The sequence below is a fragment of the Labrus mixtus genome, chromosome 4 (genome assembly GCF_963584025.1).
Source record: "Labrus mixtus chromosome 4, fLabMix1.1, whole genome shotgun sequence".
In the NCBI taxonomy this organism is placed as follows: domain Eukaryota; kingdom Metazoa; phylum Chordata; class Actinopteri; order Labriformes; family Labridae; genus Labrus; species Labrus mixtus.
The window spans coordinates 32,173,829-32,199,453 of NC_083615.1; the positions used below are offsets into that span (position 1 = coordinate 32,173,829).

A 25,625-nucleotide genomic window follows, 5' to 3' on the forward strand; every position below is an offset into this window, starting at 1 on the left:
GTGATGATGATATTTTTTTGCCATGTTGCAGAGCCTAATTCAGAGCAAAAAGTAAGGCTACTCTCATATTGTTCTACAGTACAACAAGAACCTGGCCTTAGTGCTTCAATCACTCTCTGATGTAGGATCACAAACAAAAGCATTATGAACATCACTCACAATGCTCTCCACCTCACCATCTGCAGTGCACACTGTGAAGTACCTGGGGAAAAACTGAACCGCCATTGTAGCCCTGAAAACCCCAAGTCGCTAACTGAAACCTTGCCCTGTACATGCTTTTAATTTCCTTGTAGTCCAAGCTGTTGATTAACTTGTTTCATGTTTAAGAATTTGAAGCTCCGTCTACTCTTTATGCAACACAGAGAGGCAAACACAACATCTCTGTCTGCTGCTAGCTTTTCATTTAGCCCTATTGTTTGTTCATACAGGACTCTGTTGAAAATAAATAGTTTACACCCCATCTCCTTTCTTCTTTGCCTTTAATGTTGCAGCTTCTGAGCGTCAAACACTGTGTGCATAGTCATTGCTTGTGTCTTCTGTTCTCTCTCTGTTATCCTCCTCCCCTCCACCTTCATGCCACAGAGCAGTATGTGCTCATCGCCCTCTCTCTATCTAGTTAGCTGACTCACTCTTACTCTCCTCCAAGCCCCTCTGTGCGTCAGTTTTCGCCTCCTGTGCTCACACTCTTTGTTGGATGCTTCATTTTGTTCAGAAGGGACTCTGTAAAAGTATCATTCCTAATAAAAATCCTTGTAAACTGTAAATGCAGGCTGTAAAAGCCTTTGCTAGGCCACCTGCTAACAACAACAAAAGGGAGCTGGGCCTTACTCGTCTGTTCTTTGCATTTATCTTTGCAGTGCCACTTCTCTCCCCATAACAAGTGCCACATAAACAAGTTATGCTTTCCTGAAGGTCAAGTAAAAAAAAATATATATTTTATTTTTAAGATTTATTTTTGGGCTTTTTGTGTCTTTATTGTAGAGATAGGATAGTGGATAGAGTCAGAAATCAGGGAAAGAAGTCATTTAGGATACCTTTTCCAATAGAAAAGGACAGCTGTCATTAAAAGTAACACATGAACAACAAGATTCCTTCAAGTGTTTGTGTCGCCGTTTCGGCATGTCAGCTTGTCCCCACCCCCCAACGCTGTAAACCTAGGGGAAACACTGAACTAGCATACAATGTCAGTACCTCAGCATTTCCATCACTAAGCAGCAGCTCTCACTCATTCATAGCAACTCAGCAGCAATAAGCCAACCTTCAGGTTTAGATCAATGTCCCAGCTAGTTCTGCTCAAGATAAGAACCATAGAAAATACTGCAATTAATTTTTGATAGATTGAGCTTTTCTGTCACGCACACACACGAGGCAGCTGTGGCTCAGTTGTTAGTCGGTCGTTTCTCAACTGGAAGGTCGAGGGTCCCCAGCTCCTGCAGCTACATGTCCGAAGTGTCTTTGGTAAGACACTTGACCCTAAACTGCTCCCGCTGCTTCGTCTCTGGTGTATGAATGGGATTAGTTACATCTGATGGTCACTTTAGATAGCAGCCTTATAGTCAGTCAGGTTTTATTACAGTGAGCATTGTCAGCAGATGTATGGCAACACTTAATTACACACATTATGAGCCAGTCCAATGAGCTGGCTTGATTTGATATTTAGGACTTACAAACAAATACAAATGGTATATTTTTCACACCTTCAGTAGTTGTTGTATAGGGAGCTTTATGATGAGAGCTTCCCACTGTCCATATTAACAAGCCTAGCTGTGATTTTGAATGTATACCACAAGCTTAAAACATTATTTCTTATCAGATTATTCAATTAGTGCTTTAAATACTCTGTTTAATACTTAAACTTACAATGTCCTTTTTTGTTTGTGTGAATCTTCATTTAATGTTGTGTTTGCAACATTATTCCATCCCTAATTTTTGGTTGGCAGTGTGTGTGCGATTGTGTATGTGTGTACAGTATGTGTGTGTTTGTATTACTCAACCACTCAGAAGCAATGTATTAATCACATCCATCACAACCCAACTGGCTTCTCACATATCTCCATGAAGTATAAGTTATTACATTCTCTGTAATTAGATTGAACACTAATAATCAACTGGAAACAATACTTTCCATATCTGGTATTGGGTGTGGTAACTGAAAAGTTTCTCAACTCTGAGACTACAAAACCTGCCCCCTTTTCTGGGCCCCCTGGTTGAGGTCCAATGTTGATCTATTTCAGTACAGTATGTGCAGCCATACAGTCATTCTGCTGACTGAGCTGCAGTCAGTATTCCTCATGTTGTATCAACTGTAAGCCATGAGAGGTTTCTATGCTGCTTTTAACTGAAAAAGAAGTAAAGTAATGGTTTTCATTACAGATGTTATTATGGTTCCAGATTACGGTTTTATACTTTTATCCCGAGAAGTTGCATATCCAAGCGTAAACCTCTGGTGTAGTTAGTTGGGTATCCGCTTGAAGCTAGCTACAGAAGCACCTGAAGTCAGATACACAACCATTCAAAAAATGCCAGTTTTTACATGTTTACAGCCTGTTTCAAAAAACAAAATTGCTCCGATTAGTTCATGTCTCGATCGTCACACACTGTACAGGGAATGGACAGGGAATTGATTTCTTAAAGCTCACCTGATTGACAGGCAGGCTAGATGTAACTTTTTATTGCAGTTACAGATGAGTGACGTCACTCAGGCTTCGGCCATTAATATTTACAGTATATGTACATATCACAAGATGGGACTGCAGTGTTTCACCTGTTTTGAAAAAGTGTGTGTATAAGCCTTAGCCAAAGACACGGACAGACACATACTGCAGCATGTACAGGGCCTCAACTTATTCAGAGTGAACATTTAATTTGAATGACACAAAGGAGTTCTACATTTAAGCAAAAACCCTGAATCTAATTTAGAAATTTAGCCATTTAGCTTTGCTGTATTGGGAAACAAAACATGGTGCAAGTTTACAGTCTGGATGTATTTATGCACCATTTAAAAATAAGATTTGAAGCTTAGAACCACTTGAATTAAATGAACTGTTCATGAAGCTACCCATCTACATTAAAACTCTATGCAGCTAGCTCTGACTCCAGTATTGTCTTTAAGCTGTATCTGCCAAGTCACTGACTGCCTGAACAACCTCTGACAGTCATTGCATGCCAGATGACTGTGACCCTGGCCTTGGCCAAGCTGAATGTCCGCAGCTAATTTTGTCCCTCTGCTGTTAGTACTGCTGCCGCCTGTATGCTATCCAGCTAAGAAGTTCTATTAATAGCTGCTAAGGCATTATCTCCATCACAGCAGATGTGTTTACAAGCTGACAGCCACAGTTGCAGCCAGCTAATACTGACTGTCATTAGGTCCAGTTTTTTTTACCTCTGTAGTTGGCATCGAGTGCACGCAGAGAAGCTTTATTCCGACAGATGCACTAACAGAAATGATCGGCCTGCATGCACTGCTGCCACCTACCACGCAAGACGTGAAAGGGAAGCTTATGGAAGAAGTGAAGGTGTAAGAAAAATCATCAAATTAGGTCTGGTGGTTATTGGGTGGCTTTCTCAGTTCAAACAGAGAATCAAGTATTGATTTAGTGCTGTCTAGAAAATAATTAAAATGATTAAACGTTTGAAGCCGTTTGGAAATAGTTACGTCTCATCAGATAGATAGATGTCATCAAGTGTTCATATAGAGCCTCTTTAGAGATCCTGATGCACCCTGTATTTACAGTGAAAAAGCCAAGGAAAATTCCAGACCACATATGGTATTCCCTGACTCCAGCAGTATTTTCTATTTAACACCTTTTAAAATGTAAAATTAGCTGCTGGGTTAAGCAAATTGTGCAGCCATGACTAAAGCTGACTTTGGCAGCATTTTGCTTGTGGGTGTTAATTTCCCAGCTGTTGTTCTGTCTGTCTACATACTGCTGCACTGTTTCACCACCTGACTTTTTTTTCTTTTCTTTTTTTTCCTTCCTCTTCACCTCCCACACATACTATCCTCTTCTTCTCCTCTCTGTTCTGGGTCTCCCAGTGCTGCATCCATTTGTGGGAAGGGCTATATAAAGGATGAAAAATGCCTGGGAGCAAAGTGTGTGGGGACACGGGCATGCACAGTCATCCCACCCCAACCCTGTACTACCCAGAAAAGACCCAACATAAAAAACATCCTCTTTATTCTCCAGTCCTTCCCTCTTTCTTTTTTTATCGTTACACCCACGCTGCTGTGTTCTCACATTGCCTAGTTGCATGTTTTTTTTCGTTCCTTCTTTCCTCCTCTGTTGTCCTCTGTGCTTATCCTTATTTTCTATTTTCCCATTTAGTTTTTCAGCTCTTTCTCTCCTCTATTTGCCCTGCTTAATTCTCAACTTTGCTCCCTCATTCCTCCTCTCCCTCTTCTCCTCCTTCCTTTTTTTTAATCATCTCCTCTTTCCTTCCTCCTTGTTTGGCCCCCTTTCTCATCACATACCTTTTGTCCTGCTCGTCAGGTTTACTCCTCTCTTCTCTCCGCACCACAGGCCATCCCATAATTAACCGGTACACCTGTTACCAAGGCAGCGCTATTGGAAACAGCAGATACACACGACCACATCTGAGTTCACTTTCGTGTCTGCTGATTCTTTTCTTACATGCTTAAAACAGAAAATGTGCACTGTATTGATTTGTTGCTGCGATGATGATAAACATGTTGAACATGGTGAGCGGCAGACTGACACTGACAGCCAGTAAAAGACAGAATACTGACATGATCGCTGCTCAGCCCTCAGATCAGACCAGACAAAGATGTCTGTATGCTGCACATGAAATCCAAAAGGCTGTGGGTACCAGATGTGATCTGAAATGTGTGTTTGTGTGTTATTGCTGATGATGACCCTCACAAACAATGGATTTGGATTCTACTTAGTCTTCAAGACGTTATAGCTTAGCATGTAGCCTGAATTTAAACTGCATAGATGACCTTGTGAGAGCATGTGAGAAACAGGCAAGCAGCACAAGCTACATGAAAATGATTATGATGAAAGTTTCCTCACAATGTTCGTTATTGAGTGTGACACAATATTGTTGAGACCAGAAATATTAGTTACAACCAGACAGAATCAGGGTGTCTATCATCCTTCTCTCTGTCGTGAAGTGTCCATCAGCTTTGATGTAGAGGAGTAAGCAGTTCACTCAGACACTTGAAGGGTTTTTACCTGTAAATGTGTAGTCAGTAAGAACAAGGTGAACTGAACAAAATGGACATTCTCTTCAACAATAAGACTTTGTGTCCCTGACAGAGTGCTATACAGTGTGCTGAAAGCTTCATCATTTCCCCCTTTACCTCTCTCCTTCTATCAGAAATGAGTCGCCAGACTGCCACCGCGCTGCCCACAGGAACCTCCAAGTGCCCCCCCTCTCAGCGTGTGCCCACCCTGTCAGGCACCACAGCCTCCAACAGTGACCTGGCCAGCCTGTTCGAGTGTCCTGTCTGCTTCGACTATGTCCTACCCCCCATCCTGCAGTGCCAGTCCGGACACCTGGTATGTACCCTGCAGCCTGTTGTGTTCAGTGTGTTTTAAGATATCATACCGAGGGTCCCTATTGCTCTCTATGTTAAGTTCACTAAATCATGTCCACATACAGCAAGCAAATATATTATTAACTCAGTGGTTCCCAACTTTTTTTCCCCAGGAGCCCCCTAACTTTTCTCAAAGAAAAGCTGAGCACCCTTAAGATCCACATGAAAAAGGGAGATATTGCTGTCAAAACTAACATCAATTATAACAGATTTCATTGATAATTCCTAACTGAATAGGCCCACACACACTACATTTGTTAATACGTCAACATTTTATTTTGACAACCTCAAAGCCCAGACCTAAGTTTGGGAAACCAATGAAGTGACTGAAACAAACTGTTGTGAAATAGTTTCTTCTAATGTCTCTGCTGAAAAAAACCCAGCCTTTATTACAGAGCTTGTGTAATATTCATAAAACTACAAAAGGTCAGGAATAGCAGAGTTATTTATTTTGTAGAAGTGTCAGCATGGTTTTTACATTCCAAAATAATTTCCCTTTGGACGGTTTTAGCTGGTTTCATGTTCGTGATGACGTTTTCACCAGTGCAGTGCCGGTACAGATGAGTTAGTTTCATTTGCCGTTTGTTTTCGTTTTGCTTCAAAATAAACTGTGAAACATTTTTTTTACTAGGTCAGGGTACAGTCATATAACATGAGGCTGTAGGAGGTTTTTCACACCTTTTCAGTTGGTTAATGAGAAGAAACAGACACTGAATTGCAATATCGATGAAATCATTGACACTTTTTACTTACCTTCAGAAACCAGTGTTGTAATTTCTGTTTCTCTCCTGAGGTATTTTCTAGGGATGACTAAAATTAGCCAGTTAAATGGATTCAGCACCCTTACCAGTCAGAACCACAATCTCTAGTCGCTTAAACTAATTATTTATATATTTATTGATCAATTCAGGGCCCACGATGCCAGTCAAATACTAGCTCTAAACTGTAATGCAGCTGCTGTCACAAGCCAGGGCTGTAGCTCCAGTCACTTGTTACTGCCTGTAATGCTCTAAAACCCAGATGTAAACATGCACAGTGAACGGATAGCGTCTCATAGGAGCAGCATGGTGTCAGCAGAGTGTAAAAATGTAGATAGTGTTGATAGGCTGTATCAGGTTAAACTGGCATATAACCACTCGACCCATGCAGTGCATAACCACATATAACCGAAGGCTGGCGGTGCTAACACTGCTAACATTAGCCACAGTCTGCAAACAAATTTGCTTGCTGATGTTGATAGCTCGTGTTTTTCTGTGTTGAATAAATTGTGCTTAGTTTTGACTGTTTTCTTACTTTAGACTTTAAATTTGCACTTAACTAAATTTGAAATTAGCCGCTATAGGAACACCCCTATTAAAGGGTTAATGCTAAAACTTGGATTTAGCTCGATAAACTTTCAGAAGTTTGTCCTGGGGCCGCTATAGGGCTAAAACTAATTGTTGTGTTTGTTACCAGGTATGCTCCAACTGTCGGCCCAAACTCACCTGCTGCCCCACCTGCCGAGGCCCTCTGGGCTCCATCAGGAATCTGGCCATGGAGAAGGTGGCCAACTCAGTCCTCTTCCCCTGCAAGTACGCCTCGTCGGGCTGCGAAGTCACCCTGCCTCACACCGACAAGACGGAACACGAAGAGCTGTGCGAGTTCCGGCCGTACTCCTGCCCCTGCCCAGGAGCCTCCTGCAAGTGGCAGGGCTCCCTGGATGCTGTCATGCCCCACCTGATGCACCAACACAAGTCCATCACCACGCTGCAGGTCAGACACAAATTCTTCTCCTCACCTTTTTACTCAGCGAGTGAAAGCAATGTGTCATACTTAGTAAACCACATCCAACAAAAACAATCAGCACTGTAAAACCAGCTAACTGCTTAAAATTTAACAACATGCCTTAAGTGGCTTAAAGCTACCAGCTATGTCTACCGGAGAGGAAAAAGGTTAATTGACAAACTTAATATTAAGGGTTTACATCAGGGAAAGTTTCAAGGCCCAAATTTGGTCCTCATTCAGGCTTGCTGTATTTCTTTTGTAAATTTTTTAAAATAGAAAATTTGCTGTGTGATACCTTCACTTTACTCAAAGTAATGAGTAAGCCATGAATTGTTTTTACCTTTAGTGTTAGTGGGACTTTATTTTTACCCCATCTTGCAATTTAAGCTAAATAAGTCGGGGAAGTGGAAGCTCTTAAATCCACAATCAATAATTTGTGACTACAATAACATTTCTAAGTTCAGAAATTCTTTAACCACAGAATTCAAAGTTTTGATTTTATTTTTGATTAAGTGTTAAATTGATTAGTGATTTGAAACTTCTTGAAAAAAAGGATTTCTTTAGAGGAAGAATTTGCAACATTTTTACACATAGAAATATCCTATTTAAATCTCTCTGAGTCATGACTGTCTACAATGAGTGAGGGCGCGGTCACACTGGTCATCCGTACCGGGCTGTACCCAAGCACGATTGCCCCCCGCTGCGCCACTCCCACGCTGGCCGGCACGGCCCGCGGTCACACTACACAGGACTATCCGTGCCTAAGCACGATTACCTCTTGTACATAACGTCTTAATACAACACATGCACGCTTTATGGTATTATGAAGCGTGCTCAGTTTACAAACAGGCGGACGAGAGAGAGAGAGAGAGAGAAAAAAAAAGAGACGCCCAGTCAGAGTCCGCGTCTGCACATCAGAGAAAAACACAGAGAGCATGACAGCTACTTTACTGACTTAGCAGCTTATTTTAAGCCATTTTAATCAGACACAGCAATAAATAAATAAAATAATAAAATAGACGCGCGGCCGAGTCCACAGGCGAGTCCGCAGCCGCACATCGGAGAACAACACAGAGAATATGATACTTTACTGACTTTACAGCTTATTTTAAACCATTTTAATCAGACACAACAATAAATAAATAAAAAAATAAAATAGACCCATGGCCGAGTCCACACATCAGAGAACAACACAGAGAACATGACAGCTACTTTGTGTCTTATATTGAGTCATGTTAGTCAGATACAGACATGAAACTCTGGATTTCTCCAGAATGAAGGCTGTCAGCGTTGTGTACCCGCGGGCTCGTGCTCGTGCATGAAGTGTACCGTGCTGAAGCACACCTCTCTGAAGTGTGCCAAAGCCAAGGAAGTGTACCGTGCCTGAGCACGGCACGGAGCGGTCACACTGGTCAAACGAACTGGACTTTAGCGTTGAAGCGTGCACGGTACGGATGGCCAGTGTGACGTGCCCTGAGAAGCATGAGTCCCCCTGGCTGTGTTGTTGTCGCGCCGTATTAACAATTGACGGGACGGCCTCCAGAATAAAGTCGTTTTAGTCGAGGACTAGAGAAAAGAAGAATAACATGTTCTACTCACTGCTTATTTATTTGCAAAATGAAGCTACGAGTTAAACAAAGTGTGCTAACATTAGGCTGCTAACAACAATTCAGGCCAGAGGGGATTGCAGCTTGAGCAAAGGACAACTTGGTCCGCTGCTTGCGCTTAATGGTGCTTAATTATAGTGCGTTCTAATTGATAACTTCTTCATGTGAATTCGAGTGGAGGGGGGTTGGAGGTGTGGCTCTGGAGGAGAACAGAGGCTTCAGTTTGGAGGAGGTGTCACCACAAAGTTTGTTTTGGTTTCATATTGGTGCTCAAGGGCGACATCTACTGGATCAAAAAGTCGCTCATTCTTTCTTTAGGAAAAATTGAGTTGAATGTTTCATTACAGCACCAGCCTTTAAGAAAAAAACAATAATTATCTCCAGTTTTAAATTTGGTTCGTCTTTGTAGAAGTGTATATATCTTTAAATGACAATGCCTCGGTTGCTAACAGACTCCTGCATATTATCATCTGTTTGTAGGAGGCAACTGTTGCCTGCTGCATGTTCAGCATGCTAAATATGTGACTCCCCAGACACCACTACAGTTGGTATTTTACATCAGACTCACGCAGCACTATGACATCATCACATGGACGGCTCTTAAAGTCTGTGTGGATGCTACAAGTTAAATAATGTTGTGTTGTTGGTAAAGAAAAAAAGCTGTATTTAGGTTTCCCTCTGAAAGTAGATGTCTGCATTGGCTCCAAAAGAATACTCTCTCATGACTTCTCATGATGGTTTAGCCTTTAATAAACCTGTTGTGTGTGTCTCTGTGCAGGGGGAGGACATTGTATTCCTGGCCACAGACATCAACCTGCCGGGTGCAGTGGACTGGGTGATGATGCAGTCCTGCTTCGGCTTCCACTTCATGCTGGTGTTAGAGAAGCAGGAGAAATACGACGGCCACCAACAGTTCTTCGCCATCGTGCAGCTCATCGGGACTCGCAAGCAGGCCGAGAACTTCGCATACCGGCTGGAGCTCAACGGGCACCGGCGCCGCCTGACCTGGGAGGCCACGCCGCGCTCCATCCACGAGGGCATCGCCACAGCCATCATGAACAGCGACTGCCTGGTGTTCGACACGTCCATCGCACAGCTGTTCGCAGAGAACGGCAACCTGGGCATCAACGTCACCATATCCATGTGCTAAGAACTTTTCAACAGAAGAGGGACAAAGAGTTACTGATTGTGTCATGGGGCAACTTTTAGGGGGTCAAATTGGTTGTGATCTCACAGCGCCCCCCCTCTCTGCCTCACCCCTTTGAGACATGGAACTGGACTGTCTGATCAGGCAGCCGTGGAGACCCAGGGGGTGGGATGGATGAATGGATGGATGGATGGATGAATGGAGGAATAATTATAAACAAGGACATTACTGTGTAGTGATGGCTGTAGACTTTTAAACACACAAACGTCTATGTGAGACTCATGCACGCACATGCAGCCTCGCCGTCTTTTGGTCATAAACACAGACACAAACGGTCAAACCCCCCCGCCCTCCTTATTTCAGTGTCTCTCTTGCCGTTAAATCTTTCAAACAGCTCGCCAGCCCTCTCTCTCAAAGAAACAGAGGCTGCTCACTCAAGCTACTTTTCAACATGGACTCCAGGTCAGTGGGGGGGAAGCTAGCCAGTTATCTAGCGCACACCCCGAATAATTCCTGCTGCTTGTAATCCACCTCTCCGGACCTCCTGGAATTAAAAGGTTCACGCTCTGCCGACACTTGCAGGGCTACCCCATAACGTGGCTGTGGCCTGGTTTCTCCACAGTGGGTGTCTTCATGTATTAGCTAGCTCAAACTGGAACCAAGAGCTGGTGAAGTTCATCGGCAGATTAGGAAATTTATCTCCACCTTTGACAGATGTTGGCTATTGATCACCATGGAAACGCCTCCCACGGGCATGGGCGGCTGTAGCATCCACATAACCACAGACACCCAGTTATGTCCAGGATGACTGAACGGTGAATGAACTGAAGTCTTTTGAACATCCGTACATCTGGATTCATTCCGGCCCACATCTGGTCCACATCGGTTCATTCAAGGCTAAAGATTGTGCATCGGACGCTCTTTAAATAGTTGACCGTTGTCTTTGATAGTTCTTTGGACAGACTCTCATACTGTATGGATTTAAGGAGGACCGCAGCGACGTCGGCCCCGGATGTGTTTTTTTTTTTTATCTTCATTTTCACAGAGTGGATAAAACAGCAGAGGTGAAGGTCTCGCACACTAAAACACACACCTGTTCTTTGCATTACAGGCGGTGTGTTCAGGTGTACACGGGATGAATTAATTGTACGTCAGAGAAGTTTCAACTTTTGTTTTTGTTTTTCAGTGCGAGGAAAAATATACACTGCATTTCAGTTGAGTCACCATTTTCGTTTGCGTTTATTTCTTAAGTATGTTATTTCTTTTTAATTATTTTAGTTGTTTTTTTTGTATGAGAGGAGTGAAGATCTCCTGATATTTGTGTGTGTATGAATGTGTGTGAGCGTGAGTGTGAGATGGACATGTGGCAAAGAGTCTGCTCACTTCCTCCTTTCTCTTCTTTCATTTCTTCTCTGCCTCCATCGCGCTCTGTCTGCTGCCAGTGTCGGCCTCAACCACTGATAGACTGATCGCCCAACTAGGAATGAGGGACAGTTTCTATGGTTACAATGTTGCTATTGTTATTATTATTAAATGGAGATTATCATAATTATCATTTTTTGTAATGACTTTTAAAAACAAAAATGAAAAGGCTGTAACTTGTGGCTAAAACTTCAGTGTTTGTAGTTAAAAAGCAAGTTGTGTCGTTCATCTGAAGGTTTGTTTTTCTCCCTGTTGGATTGTTTACTCCTCATCTATTCGTCTCTCCGTCTCCATGTTTGTGTGGTAAGTCTCTTTTTCTTTTTGTTCCTGAGGAGGGAGGGAGGTCAAGCCAATCATCTCTCCCTGTCTCTTCATGTGGAGTCTCAGTGATGTCGCTGCTCCCCTTCAACTCCTTGACTCTTTATGTTTTACTTTGTCATTAAATAAATCTATCTTTTTCATACCTGCTGCCTCTTCTTATTTTTTTTTTGATTCATGCTGATTAAGGTTGTGTTGTCTCCAAGCTTAGTGTAAGTTGTCTGTGTACTGAACACATTCAAGAATGCACTCTTGTGTAAGCAATGCAAGATTGAAAAGAAAATGAACAATGCACATTTTTAATGGGGGAGGAAATGTTTATTAGCCCTCGTGGATTCACTCAGTTAGAGATTTTGAATTATTTACAGGAAAACCCCACACAGCATATTTAACATTGCTGTGATGAACTCTAAGAGCACTCCGTACGGTGCCCAAGCACAATCTCCCTCGTCTCTCTGTTTCTTCATAAAGCCTGATGTCAGTCCTCACAGCAGCACAACAGGTACAGAAGAAGGGGAAACGGAAGATAAAGAAATTAGCCAAATATTAAACAAAAAAAACTTATTCTGTTCATGTGTACTGATCAGACCTGAGGTCACAGTGATTTTGACCTTTAACCCCCGGATCATTTCGTTCTTGAGTTTAAGTGAAAGTTTGTGGCAGATCTTGAGGAAGTCCCTTCAGGTGTTGGGATGAGACAGATCTGAGGTCACATTGACCTTGATCTTTGACCTCCAGAATCTAACATGTTACTTCCTGTTTTGTCGTGTTCACAGGAATGGGATGTATGTATGCAGCATCTGGCCATGAACGAAAATTGATTGTTTCTTTGAAGGTTATTTTGAACATCTGTAACAACTGTCAGCAGAGAATCCTCCTAACTGTTGGACTGGAGATTTTTGTTGGCTTAAAGTTTCAGCTCCACGGTTAATATGTAATGTCATTATAGCTGAACTCTGTGGTCAGTGTGAACAGCCACAGATTGATACTAAAGGTTGGACAAAATAAAAGCGGTTAAGCAGCATGAAGCAGTACACAGCTACAAGATGAAGTGTAGTATTATACATTTGTGAGCAGTAAGCCACTGAAACTGAGTCATGTGAGAGAAAAAAATCATAATGATACAATGAAGATGTTGTATCCCAGCATTCCCCTGCTCGCTGCAGGCTGTCAGGATGCTCAGGGCAGCCACCTGATTGTTATCATTGCATCTGGAGAAACCGCACAGTCTCAACAAACCTTTGGCTGAATATGTTAATTCATATTTCCAGGCCATTCATCACCAAGCACATGTTGTATAACAGCTTGGTACCAAGGTAAAAATCAAAACAAGAGGTTCAAAGTCAGTCAATGATGTGTGATGTTTCAGCAAATCTTGATTTCTTCTGATGCATGATCATCACCAAAAGGGATGGATCGCTGTAAACAGCGTCCCCGTGACTCTGTCCTGGATGCATGTGTCTGCCTCCTGAGTTTCTCCTGTTAAGTAGATCTGTGGATGTGGGCCAGCCTGGGACGTCACACAGGTAGAGCAGACCTGCAGCAGGAGCAGGAATAGTTCTGTGAAGCTGCAGGAGCAGACCCTTTTGGCTCCAACTCACTCACAGCAATGTGTATGCAAAAGATGCTAATGCTACCTCTCAGACTTAAAGGTCAAATATTATGCATAATAATGCATTTTACAATGTCAACACTAATATGTGTCTAGTCTGTCTACACCCCCCCCCCCCTCCCCCTCCTTATGAGAAAGTTTTGAGTCGATTTTTTTTCTGTCTTTTTCCTGCTCCACTTCTTTGAAAATGTTTGCTCAAACAGGTCGATTGGAGATGTTCCCTTCATGACATCACAAAGGGCAGTAACACTTCCCCCACGTGGATGACACTCCCACAGCTAGGTGTTTGTTCTGCCCTCTGAGTCTGCCTTCCCACCATAAACAATAGGACATGGTGCAAGAAAACACAAGCCACCCAAGTCCTTACTGAGAGAGGCGTGGTCAGACACAAAGCCCAGGAGGTCTTGTGTCCCGGCAGCAGAAGCCGGGCTCTCAAGCAGACGGAGCTTCCCCAAGTGAGGTGAACGGGCACTACTACCATCCGACGTCTCCGACACCCAGCCTCCACCATCAGACTGTGTTGTCCCCTACAACCACCGCTGTCCTCGTTCATGCACGGCCTGCTCCGACTTCCCACTCAGCGGCAAGGAAGTGTGGACAACAGGAACGCAAGGAATACAAAGAAATCCTTCCTGCAGGTTATCCCATCTCCCCCTATACCAATTTTATTTTGTAACATAAAAATGAGTAAGGTCTTTAACTGCTCTTTGTAAAGCGTCTCAAGATAACATTTGTTATGAATTGGCACTATACAGATAATGATTGGTTGATTTTCATTTAAAGGTACAGACACAGAAACAGCCTATTCTGAGCAGGGCTGAAATAGAGGAGTTTATAGGCATGATCAAATACAGGATCAGAGTGGATTTAGAACAAGAAACTTCACACACGTTTTAGTGAGCTCTGAGACTTATTTAAACTGGTTGAAAGGGAGACAAATATGTGACCTTTAAGAAGTGAGACATGAATCACATTTTCTTAAAATTAGGTTAAGTCACAGTTACCAGAGGTTTTTTTTTTTACTACTGCAATTGATCAGTAGTGACCTGATCAGTCCTGCACCTTGATAAATACATTTGACTGTCCTCTAATCACGCTCAAGTTTATCGAAATCGGCCTTAATTTGTACAAATCAAGAGGTCATCCTTCAGTCTAGTCTGTTTCTGAAGGTAATTGTTTTAGTGATTAGTTAAGTCATCTTAGTGACTGTATATTATGCAGGACTATCTCTATTTTTTACCACTTCTGGGGTAGTATTCTTACTGGTCTTTTAGCCTATGTGATAATAATGATATTTACTGCAGGATTTAAAAGAAATGGTGAGACAAGTATTTGCCTTTATTGGTATCTTCATAATTACACAAAACTCCAAAAAATGTCCCAAATGTTCCTGGTAAGCTGATTGTAAGTGTGGTAAATGGACTTGAGCTTGTATAGCGCTTTTCTAGTCTTCTGACTACTTAAAACACTTTTACAGGTCACACCTACACATTCACACACTGATGGTAGAGGCTGCAGAGTAAAGAGTCCATCAGTATTAACTCATCCATTCATACACATTCACACACTGATGGTAGAGGCTGCTGAGTAAAGAGTCCATCAGTGTGAGGAATACACATTCACATGCCCCCAGCAAACCAGCAGTAGTAACTTGGGGTTAAGAGTCTTACCCAAAAACACATTGGACATGTGGCTGCAGGAGCTGGGGATCTGTGGTCTGCACTGTTTGTTAAACTTTGCCTGAAGACCAGACACAGGGAAACAGCTCACATGGCTGTTAGGTGTAAGATAAAAAGAAAATCATCTTGCTAGCAGCTCATTTGTTAGCACTCTCTTATTAACATGTATTTCTTGTTTGAATAATGTGTAGAAATCCAGATTTGGAGTTTCTTCCTGGCTGCTATAATGTGCTGGACTCATTCTTGGCTGAGACTTCCTGCCGGGCATCCAGCAGAGACACCAGAAAGTTACAGGACTCTGATGTATGGAGCATATTCTTTTCCCAGGACTATACAGCATCTCCTTTGTTTCCACTGTGGACAGTAAGTATTCTCACATTTACAGCACATTACATCACAAGAATCAGAGCAGCAGAATGATCATGTTGACATTGTTCAGGAACAAGTCTGGGGGTTTGCCAAATTGATCACTTTTTCCCATGCACTGTGCACGGTCAGAGGGATATTCCAGCCACGTTTGCATGCATCACTGACATATTGAACAAAAAGCTACAAATTGTCTTAAAACCCTCATGCATCATTATGGACATTTTTGTCCATTTGGTCAAATGTTTCCTCTTCATCTGTCCATCATTTTGTCTGTGTTAATGCATATGGTACACATTTTTGTAAGAAAGTCTCTCTTGAAAAATTTTGGAATGCACATTTTATTTTTTTAATAGATCAATAGAACACTGTGAAACATGTTTACTACCCTCTGAAGTCACTAAGGACAAAAATGTCCACTTCCAAAAAAACTGATATAAAAATAGAACATTGATATTTTTTTTCTACTTTTTTCTGCATACATCTCTTAAAACAACTCCAGCCCTCCTCAAAACTATCAAACATTCAATTCAATTTTTAGGAATTTAAAGGGTTAAATTCCTGATAATTATTCAATATTTGACATTTTTGTCCTCAGTGAGTTAAGAGGGTAGTAAATTAAACTGATGCCTGACAACTCACAATAACATTGTTTCTTAAGTTGCTCCTGGCCCACCGGTTCATTTTCCTAATGTCCCTAATGATCGCTCCTGATTAAAAAAGGACAATGTTTCACCTTTTTATCTGACAGTAACTCGTCTTTTTAATTCATAAAACATCAAAGTATTAAAAACTGGTGCATGGTCTGAATTAGGGTTAAAGACAAATCCAGACATATCTCCACAGCCCCCTGTCCTGGCTTCATGTGGTCACAGGGGTCAGGCCTGCAGTCTGCACAGAACACACCTAACATGTGCTGATGTGGGAGCGTACAGTATGAGCTCTGTGAGTGGGGGTGCTCTGCCATTATAGTGGGCATGTTGCCAGTACACTAAAGCACACCCCAAGGGCCTCTGGGTAATTATGTTACATGGTAAGGTCCCCCCCCCCTTTCCCCACCATCCACCAGAGGGGGGGAAATGTGTGCTTGTGGTTAGGGGTAGAGTTAAATGTGGAGGGTTTAGAAGGAGTCCTAATACTGGGTTTAACTGAGACTGGGTGCTCACTGGGACACACATACAGAGCACATATACAGATGTGAACACAGGCATCATAAAACAGCCACATATAAACACTGTGATACTCCAGCTTAAGTGTTTTTCACTTTGTGACTGAGAGGGAGGGTTGGATGAATGAAAAGCATAATTCAAGTTTTATATGTTGTGGAGAATAACGAGCACTTGACAAGTTTATATGTCATAAAGGTTTGCTCAGTTTCTCTCTGCAGTGTGTCTTCAGTTCTTTAACTTATGGACTCAATAGCAGCACCTTGAGGCGGAAACTGTCATTACAAATAAGGGTTCATTAAGTCCTTATCGAATGATTAGGCAGGATGAATTATGATATCTCTTTAGGTTCTGATTGTAGAACAACAGAAAGGCTCCTGGTGTGTTTGAAGTTCTCTCAACCTGTCAGGAGACTTACTGAAAGGAGCACAGAAATGTGATTTTCTTGACACAAGAAACAAGATATTACTCATAATAGCAGCTCATTTGACTATAAAGCAGTACGGCCCCTATGCTCCTTAATTCAGCATGTGGTTTTCACTGGAAATGATTGTTGTTAAATTAGGACGAAGTGAGGTCACAGTCAACGAATAAACTGCAACCCCGAAACTTCAGCAGGTGAAAAAAAGAGGTAAAAACATGGAAGACTGCAACATACAGTAAAGTCTTCAGATAAATGTGTTATTATCTGAAGACTTTAAACCACTGAACACAACTTTGGTTTGAACTGTGTCCAAGTCCTTCATTTTCTCTGTGCATTGCATCATGGGACAAAGTGATGTTCCTTCACTTTTCTGTGTTTAAACAAGAAATCAAATCTTAAATGTAGGCAGTGATTTCTAACTTCTGTGCGTTCATCTTCATTCACTAAAACACAAAGCTCAACAAAGCCTGCTCTTACTCTCTGATGAGAACAGAAAAGTGATATTCATTACAGTGTTGGTTTGTTTTTATTGATTTATTCTGCAGGGCTGAATAATAGCACTCAGTGCTCTGTTATGTTATCTCCCCCTTGCACATGGCTTATTAAGAAGGACTTAATGAACTAAGTGCAAGCTCTGACTAATGAAGCTCACAGGACCTCATCTCCACAGCTAGGTGTTTGTTCTGCCCTCTGAGTCTGTCTGAGCCACTCTGTCTGAGTGTGTGTGTGTGCGCATGTCACACTTTGCTCTACCACTGGTAATGCACAGACAATGAGTCAGCATGTATGCTCATGTAAATATAGGAAAGGCATCAAAGGGAAACATGACCTCTCTGATTGCCTCATACTATCCGAACATAAGAATATCGAACTACTGAAGTTTCTCCAGCTTTCTCCTTAACAGATCTCACGTCATCCCTGATGGTCAGTTCAGTCTCTCTTTATACATCCTGAAGTAAAAAGCTGCTGCACTGTTAGTTTCTTCCCTGTGTTTCATCAAATCAACACGGATGCCTCTATGTGACCGGCAAAAGAAAACATGATTACCAGCAACAACTGATTATTTCTAGAAAGTAATTTGTAATATCTGCTAACTGCTGCCACCTGGTGGGCACCAGAAGAGGCGAGGAGAATCTGCTAAAGTAAGATGACATTTTTTGATCCGCAATTACTTCTTTGGCATTTTAAAAACATGATCAGAAAATAATTTGTCCATATATACTGTATGTGCCTCGCTTCAGTAGCCCCTCAGTCGCTTTAATGAGCTCACTCCAACCCAACATCTGATTATTTACCAGTTCATTACTTTATCAAAAGAAACTAAATTTGTTTTGTGAGTTGAGCCCCTTTATCAGATATGTCTGTTACTTAGCACAGACATGCACAGGTCTGATAGTGACAGCATCAGTATCAAGCCCCTTGCCTCATCAGTCTTTTCATGTTTGGACCTTCTGAGAAAAGTAAATGCATGGGATGTGTCCTTAGATAAGACCCCAAGTTGCTTATGAATGTGATAAGTTACTTCTGATGGACACTTTACTCAGCAGCCTCTACCATCAGTGTGTGAATGTGTAGGTGTGACATGCAGTGTAAAAGAGCTTTGAGTAGTCAGAATACTAGAAAAGTGTTTTACAAGCTCAAGTCCATTTAGCATTATCAGTTGGCTCTGTGCTTCCCCTCCGATACAAGATACAACTTTAAGCTCCTTGTTTTGAGTTTCTGATCCCAAACTTGTCTGTTTTCGTTCACTTTGAAAGGGTTGTGTATAGCGGTTCCTAAAGTGGGGGCTGTGATCCCCTGGGGGGTCGGGAGATGCCTTCCATAACAAACTGATAAAAATGCAAAATGATTTTAAAATTGCACATTTTACCCATCATTGTAAAACTACATACAAAAAGTAGTTGAATTTAAAATACGGCTATAGTCGTTCAGTAAGATTTATGCTGAAATAAAAGTAAAATAAATATTTTAAATGGAAGTTTGCACGTACTGAAATAATGTAGGTGTCTGTCGCTCCCCAAGAATACAATCCAGTTCATCCATGCAGATTATTTGTGTTCTGCCTTTAGACTTTCTTACAATAAATTACTGAAACAGGGACACTGGAGGTCCCCAGTCTCTAGCACAGTTTATTTTGGGGTCCTGAACTGAAATGTTTGGTAACCCCTGGTGTATATTAATCAATCCATCTGTATTTGTAATAGTGCCAATTCATAACAAATGTTGTCTGGAGACACTTTATAAAAGAGCAGGTAAAAAGACCTTACTAATTACTAGTTCAGAGCTTATCACAGCCGCCCCCAAGTGGCCGATATTAGAAATTGCACATTTACTGTACAGTCGTTTACAGCTGTTAACATTTTTTATTTTTTTTTATCAAACTAGAGGGAAGCTCTTTGAGCTCCACAGGTCTGTGCTCTCAGATGGATTTTAGACATTCAAAATATACCTCAATGGACTCCTCTCAGACAGGATCCAAAGAGAGTATACTGGAGCCCAAGATTCATTTAAGGAAAATGTATTTATGTGCAAAGAATAATGCACTGTGTCTTCCTCCTATTAGTGCGTTTGAAGACGCAGTGCGTTACCTTCTGTGATTCCTGTGCTCCAGTACTTTCTTTGGATCCTGTCTGAGAGAAGGAGTCCACTGAATTATATTTTGATAGTCTTTTTAATCATTTTAATGTTCGAATATTATTATTATTATTATTATTTTGGCATATTTTGTTTCCAGGAAGGTTCCTTTAACAAAATGTTTACAGTACAAATCTTTTCAGCCCTTTTCTACCCACATAATTCTTTGATGTTTTTTGTTTTTTATAAATCGGTCTGTGTGAAGTTTTCTGCTTCAGTGCATTAATCTTCTCATGGTTGTCTAAATACAGTTTTAAAATAATTTGCTGCAGCAGGTGTTTCACATTACTACCCCACAGGGGACAGAGAGGAAATCACATCTGGGCCACAGAGTTAAAAAAAAAAAAAAAAATCTGCTTCAGGGTGAATTTGTCTAATATGTGTACAGAACAACACACATGGAGTGATTTTATACCTGTGTTATTATAGAGGTCCAAGGACAAAAACAAACATTTTCTCACAAATTGAATCATCACTCATGTTTATTCAACAGGACACAAGTGCATTATGGGTAGTTTGATTAGAGTTTCTATTAAAAGACTTGATGAGTGTGAGAGCTTTTAAAATCATCCATCTTTTGTGTTGCTAAACAAACTTTCCACATGTGACTCATGGGAGTGGTTTAGGCCACTACTAAGACAGATCTGATCCTCTACCTGTCACTGACCACCAAACCTTGTGTTTAAGAAGGTTAGATTATAAGAGAGGAATGTGTTATCACACTTCACAGAAGAAGTATCGCAGACCAAAGAATGGACAACATGTCTCCTCCTGCTGTACAAAAATGAAGCCAATATACCCCCTATAACGGGCGCTGACATGTGCGCTGGGGATGTCATTTTGAGGCTGAGTTGCACAATAGAGACCCTGCGGTGGATGAATGCTACTCCACTTCTGCTAACCAAAACACACATTTAACTAACTTAAAGGGATTTAGGATTTCAGTCGGTACAGTTCAAGGCGGAACAGATTCTTATGTTGTGTGAAGCCGACACTCAAGGTTTTGGAAAAGATCAATGAATCTTGTTAGCATTCCTTATGTTTCCTCTCGACGCTTCTGCTCCACTTTGCTATTCCGGTACACACAGCACCGCAGAAGCCGCATTCGTCAACAGAGCAGTCAATCATTAAATTTTATATCTCATTAAAAAAAACTTCTCAGATAGAAGATGACTTTAACACAAATCCGCGTGACAATAACTATAACAACTAAAGAATGTTTGAGGAACATTTATTTTAGATTTGATAGTTTCACTCATGTCCCATCTGGTAACATGGAGGGGCTGTGCTGCCACAAGTCTGTAGGGGGAGCTCTAAATCCTTTGGCTTCACTTGAGGTGAGGTGTGCTGCTGTTCATTCTTTATACAGTTCATGGATCAGAAATAATACTGAGCGATCAAACTTACAGCTCCCTTTTCATGTAAAAATATAGATATATATTTGCACCGTCAATACATTTTAAAATCTGCAATTACAGGAAAAGATATCCACCAATCAGGTGACATCAGACTACATTAGATTTTAATTAATTTAAACTCAGTGATTGGAACAGGCTGCAGGAATGCACACCATCTCAACACACTTTCCACAACAGTTTCCTCCCTCACATACACAGACCATCACAGTAAACTGCCTTTACTGATATTATTCAACAAAATCTGTAATTTTAGAGCTAAATCAATAAGTGCTATCAACTTCCCATAGGGGCTCGTCTAAAGAAGAGCGTTCTCATATCATGTTAATATCAAAGGAAACAGCAAACAGTCCAGAGGAAGTGATTCTGAATCGTAAAAGGCACCGACATGGCAACACTCTTAATCATAACATAATGATGAATTCACTTTAAACAGTTGCTTGGCTCTAACTTGTTGCTTCATTTACCACAAATTAACCCTGTGATAGAAAACTAATCCTGTGAAAAACAAAATCTCAGGAGGAAAGAATCTTCAAACAGTGTTAGAGATCAACAACAAGCCTTTTAAGAATTCTTCCTGCAGCTGCATTTCAGGATTGAACTTATTTTTCTCCCAGATCTCGACGCTCAAACATGATTCAGTCAGTCCTGCATGAGGACCGTTCAGGAACACTTTCCTCACTTCACGTGTGTATACTCTTGTCGGTGTGTTACAGTTTGCTACTCAGCTGTGGGTGTGTGCAGGAGGAGCTGGCTGTCCCCGGGAAACCTCCATCGAAGGCGGCATTCAGGACCTCATCCAGATTTGCGGCGGTGACAAAATCAAGGTCTGCCTGGACGTTGGGTGGAAGCTCCTCCAGGTCCTTCTCATTGCGCTTAGGGAGGATGACACGCTTCACTCCAGACCTGTGGGCCGCCAGGACCTTGTCCTTAATCCCGCCCACCTGAGGATGACAAACCGACACAAGTCTATCAACTGTTTTTGTCTGGATCAAAGGAACTGGTCAGGTGCTGGGGATTAAACATCTGTGCAGAGGGAGTTTTCATTTGAATATACATATATATATATATATATATATATATAAATATATAAATCTCTTGATGAAAGCCTCTCAAAGAAAATACTTCATGTACAATCTGAATGTGTGAAACCCACCGGCAGCACCAGCCCTCGTAGCGTGATCTCTCCTGTCATGGCAACGTCTGATCTGACCAATCTGCCGCTAAACAGTGAGGCGAGGCAGGTTACTATGGTTACACCTGCAGAGGGGCCATCCTTGGTGACAGCTCCAGCAGGGAAATGAAGGTGGATGTCTGTACCGTCGAGTGGATCTGGACCTCCCACCACTGTTTAAAAGGACACAAACATTAGATGTATCTGCATGTTGATTGGTTTAATAGACAGTGTTTGTGTTTCTATAAAGCTACTGCACGCTGTAGTGAACCCACTGTTGGTGAGCTGGTAGGTCTTGGCGTTCGCTCTGAGCCAGCTGATAGCCAGATGGGCGGATTCTTTCATGACGTCTCCCAGCTGTCCCGTCAGAGTGAGCTGACCTTCACCTTCCATTCGACTGGCCTCCACAAACAGGATCTCTCCACCCAGGGGGGTCCAGGCCAGACCTAGAGCCACGCCGGGGAGGGTGAGCCGCTCTGACACCTTCAAACAGACACTTCACAAATCATCTCTCGAGCTGTATTTGATGGAATAATCAGAGAACAAGCGAGAAAGCCTTCACGCAGCATTTGTGATGCTTTAAATTTCAGGGATGAATAAGAAACAGAAAACGACATGACATCAGTAAAGGACGGAGAAAGAGAGAGACGGGGGGAAAGAAAAAAAAGTTAAGAGGAGAAGGAGAAGGATAAAAAGAGAGATGAAAAAGACAAGACATGACAGTAAACTGCCTGAAGACAAACTGTACGGTGTTTCACATTATACTGTACGATGCATGATGTTTTCAACTACTCAGACTTTATGAAGAGCAGCTGCTGTGGAGCTGAGAGAACTCTGCACAGGCTGCCTTCATATTCATGAGCTGTGACAAAGACTCAGAAAGCCTCTGCGGATGCTGCTCTTGTCTCCTCCTCAATCTGCTGTCATCCCACTCACCTCCATGTCAAACAGCGGAGGTCCCAGGATGTCTTTTAGCGCGATGTGATCAATCACTATCGGCATCTCTGGAGGCGCTGCTTTGTCTGAACACACAAAATTAAATAAATCCCAGTGAGAAGTGCCGATGGAATTTGGCCATACAGCCAACTCGTCATATTGCACAACACATTTAACTTCATATTTGAATGATCAACTTGATCGCAAATGGTTTGAAGAATACTCAAATGACTTAAATGCATGACTGCACATCATGACTACACACACACTGCTGTCATCATCCACACATCTTACGTACAGAAAGAAACAACACTGTCAAAGTAAGGAGTCAGACAGAAAAGCCCCTTCCCCACATTGTCCAGGCAGGATGCATGTGTGAACTCAAACTGTCAACTTTTTAAAAACACAGCTTATATTTTGACTTTTTCCTGCCAACCCTCATGTAAAATGCTTTGAGTAGTCAGAAGACTAGAAAAGTGCCATACAAGTCAATTTACCATTTAAACACACACATCACTGTTGCAGGTCAGTCACATATCAGCGAGCTTGCGACACAAAGGAATGCTACAGATAACTGCCTAAATCCTCAGTTTATCTGTCATCTCTGCTTCCTGCTTTTTCCTCAGAAAAAAAATAATTCTTATTTTGTTTTCCCATGACTGCTCATGTCTGGAGACATATTTTTTATCCTAGAAGGAACTCTTCAGACAAATGAAAGCAGATTATGACTTTCTAATGTCATTAAGAACAGAGTCACAGTCTTTGCTGGGAGGAGACTTGAGAGGGTTTGATTTAACTAATAAAGACCAGCTGGCTGCACATTATCCAGCTCATTACACGGCTCGCTGAGAGACGTCTTGTTGCACTTATTGGGTACCATCCTTCAGACAGGCTTCAGATGCTTCGGCAGCTGACAGGAAATAACGTGTTTAATTGACTGTGATACGGCTGATTATCCCTCAGATTAAACCTCTGAGAGAACAGTTTGTCCTGCAGAATGCTGCCACACAGATTGTTCTGACATGCTGCTCGTGAATATTACAGCTGCTCAGCATGTTCTTGATTGGGTTTTTTCCTCTTTGTATCCGAGCAGATGGTTAGCTTTAATAAGGTAAGGAGGTATTTTCTGCTAAGAGTAGTTCTCTTAGAAAAGTGTACATTTCAAAGTCATTTAAAGCTCCTTTGAGGATATGATTCAAACTGAAAAGAGACCCTCAGCATTAAGATCAACAATTTCTATTTTGTATTTTTTTGATATCCCTTTGTGGTCATATATAGAACCATATACACAAGTCGATTTCAAGGTTATAGTATAAGATGAGCGCGCTGACAGTCTACTTGCTAATATCTGATCTGAATTAAGGCTGTACCAGAGGCTGATACTGGTGCTCATTACCGGGAATGATACTCAGGGACACTGAGTATCATTTGATTCCTGTTTAAAGTATATAATAAGTTTAATTCATGACCGTATGTTTTCATACTCTGAGTACATGAGAGGGCAGAGACACCCACAGACTGAGGGTTCAGACTCTTACCCCTCTGCTTTGTCGGCCCCTCAGGGGTCACAGCCTCCTGTGTTTTGGCGACTCTGTGACCTTCAGCGACCCTCACAGCCACCGCTCGGCAGATCGCCCCGAACTTTCTCTCCAAGGAGCGTACGCCTGCCTCACGGGTGTACCTAGAAGGCAAAAAACACACAGATCGTCACAGAGAGACTCTGACTCAAATCTGCCCCTGAGGAGATTTAAATGTGTAAGAAACAGTAAAACACACTTATCTGAAGTCCACTCTTTGAAGAACAGTGTTTCAGGCAGCTCTTTGCACACGCAGAGAGCTGCACTCATTCATTCATTCATTATCTTTACTGCTTTTCCCGTTCAGGGTTGCAGGAGGCTGGAGCCAATCCCTGCTGTCATTGGGCAACAGGCGGGGCGGGATACACCCTGGACTGTTCGCCAGTCAATCACAGGGCTGACATAGAAACAGACACTCACATTCACACCTACAGGCAATTTAGAGTCTCCAGTTAACCTAACGAACAAGTCTTTGGACTGTGGGAGGAAGCCGGAGTACCCGGAGAGAACCCACACACGCACGGGGAGAACATGCAAACTCCACACAGAGAGGCTCCTGTCTGATGGGGATTTGAACCAGGAACCTCCTTCCTGTTAGGTGACAGCGCTTACCTCTGCACCGCCCTGCAGCCGCTGCACTCAGTCATCTAGATTAAAAAAATGTTTCATCCAATCAAACAGATCAAGAAGAAGTCCACATAAACAGTCACAACAAATGTCCACCACACCTGTTTGACAGCTTTATGAAACACTCTGATAAGCAAAGGTTGAAACCAGTTTTAGCCTCAGATGTGTGATAAGTGCTCTGCTTCACTCATCACTCA

At 42.0% G+C, this 25,625-nt stretch overlaps 2 protein-coding genes across 4 annotated transcripts in view; one reads left to right on the forward strand and one right to left on the reverse strand.

Annotated features, from left to right (window-relative positions):
* siah1 (siah E3 ubiquitin protein ligase 1) overlaps window positions 1-11,963 on the forward strand; it is a 28,981-nt gene extending 17,018 nt beyond the window's left edge. For both annotated transcript variants that reach the window (XM_061036941.1, XM_061036940.1), the window contains exons 3-5: window positions 5,341-5,522; window positions 7,016-7,312; window positions 9,710-11,963. In XM_061036941.1, the coding sequence (XP_060892924.1) occupies window positions 5,341-5,522; window positions 7,016-7,312; window positions 9,710-10,081 (851 nt within the window). In that variant the 3' untranslated portion in view covers window positions 10,082-11,963. The remainder of the gene's footprint in view (window positions 1-5,340; window positions 5,523-7,015; window positions 7,313-9,709) is intronic.
* Window positions 11,964-20,163: 8,200 nt separating this feature from the next.
* Window positions 20,164-25,625, reverse strand: part of lonp2 (lon peptidase 2, peroxisomal) — a 29,518-nt gene continuing 24,056 nt past the window's right edge. For both annotated transcript variants that reach the window (XM_061036943.1, XM_061036944.1), the window contains exons 13-17: window positions 24,763-24,905; window positions 23,225-23,310; window positions 22,564-22,771; window positions 22,271-22,461; window positions 20,164-22,058 (exon numbers count right to left, since the gene is read on the reverse strand). In XM_061036943.1, the coding sequence (XP_060892926.1) occupies window positions 21,825-22,058; window positions 22,271-22,461; window positions 22,564-22,771; window positions 23,225-23,310; window positions 24,763-24,905 (862 nt within the window). In that variant the 3' untranslated portion in view covers window positions 20,164-21,824. The remainder of the gene's footprint in view (window positions 22,059-22,270; window positions 22,462-22,563; window positions 22,772-23,224; window positions 23,311-24,762; window positions 24,906-25,625) is intronic.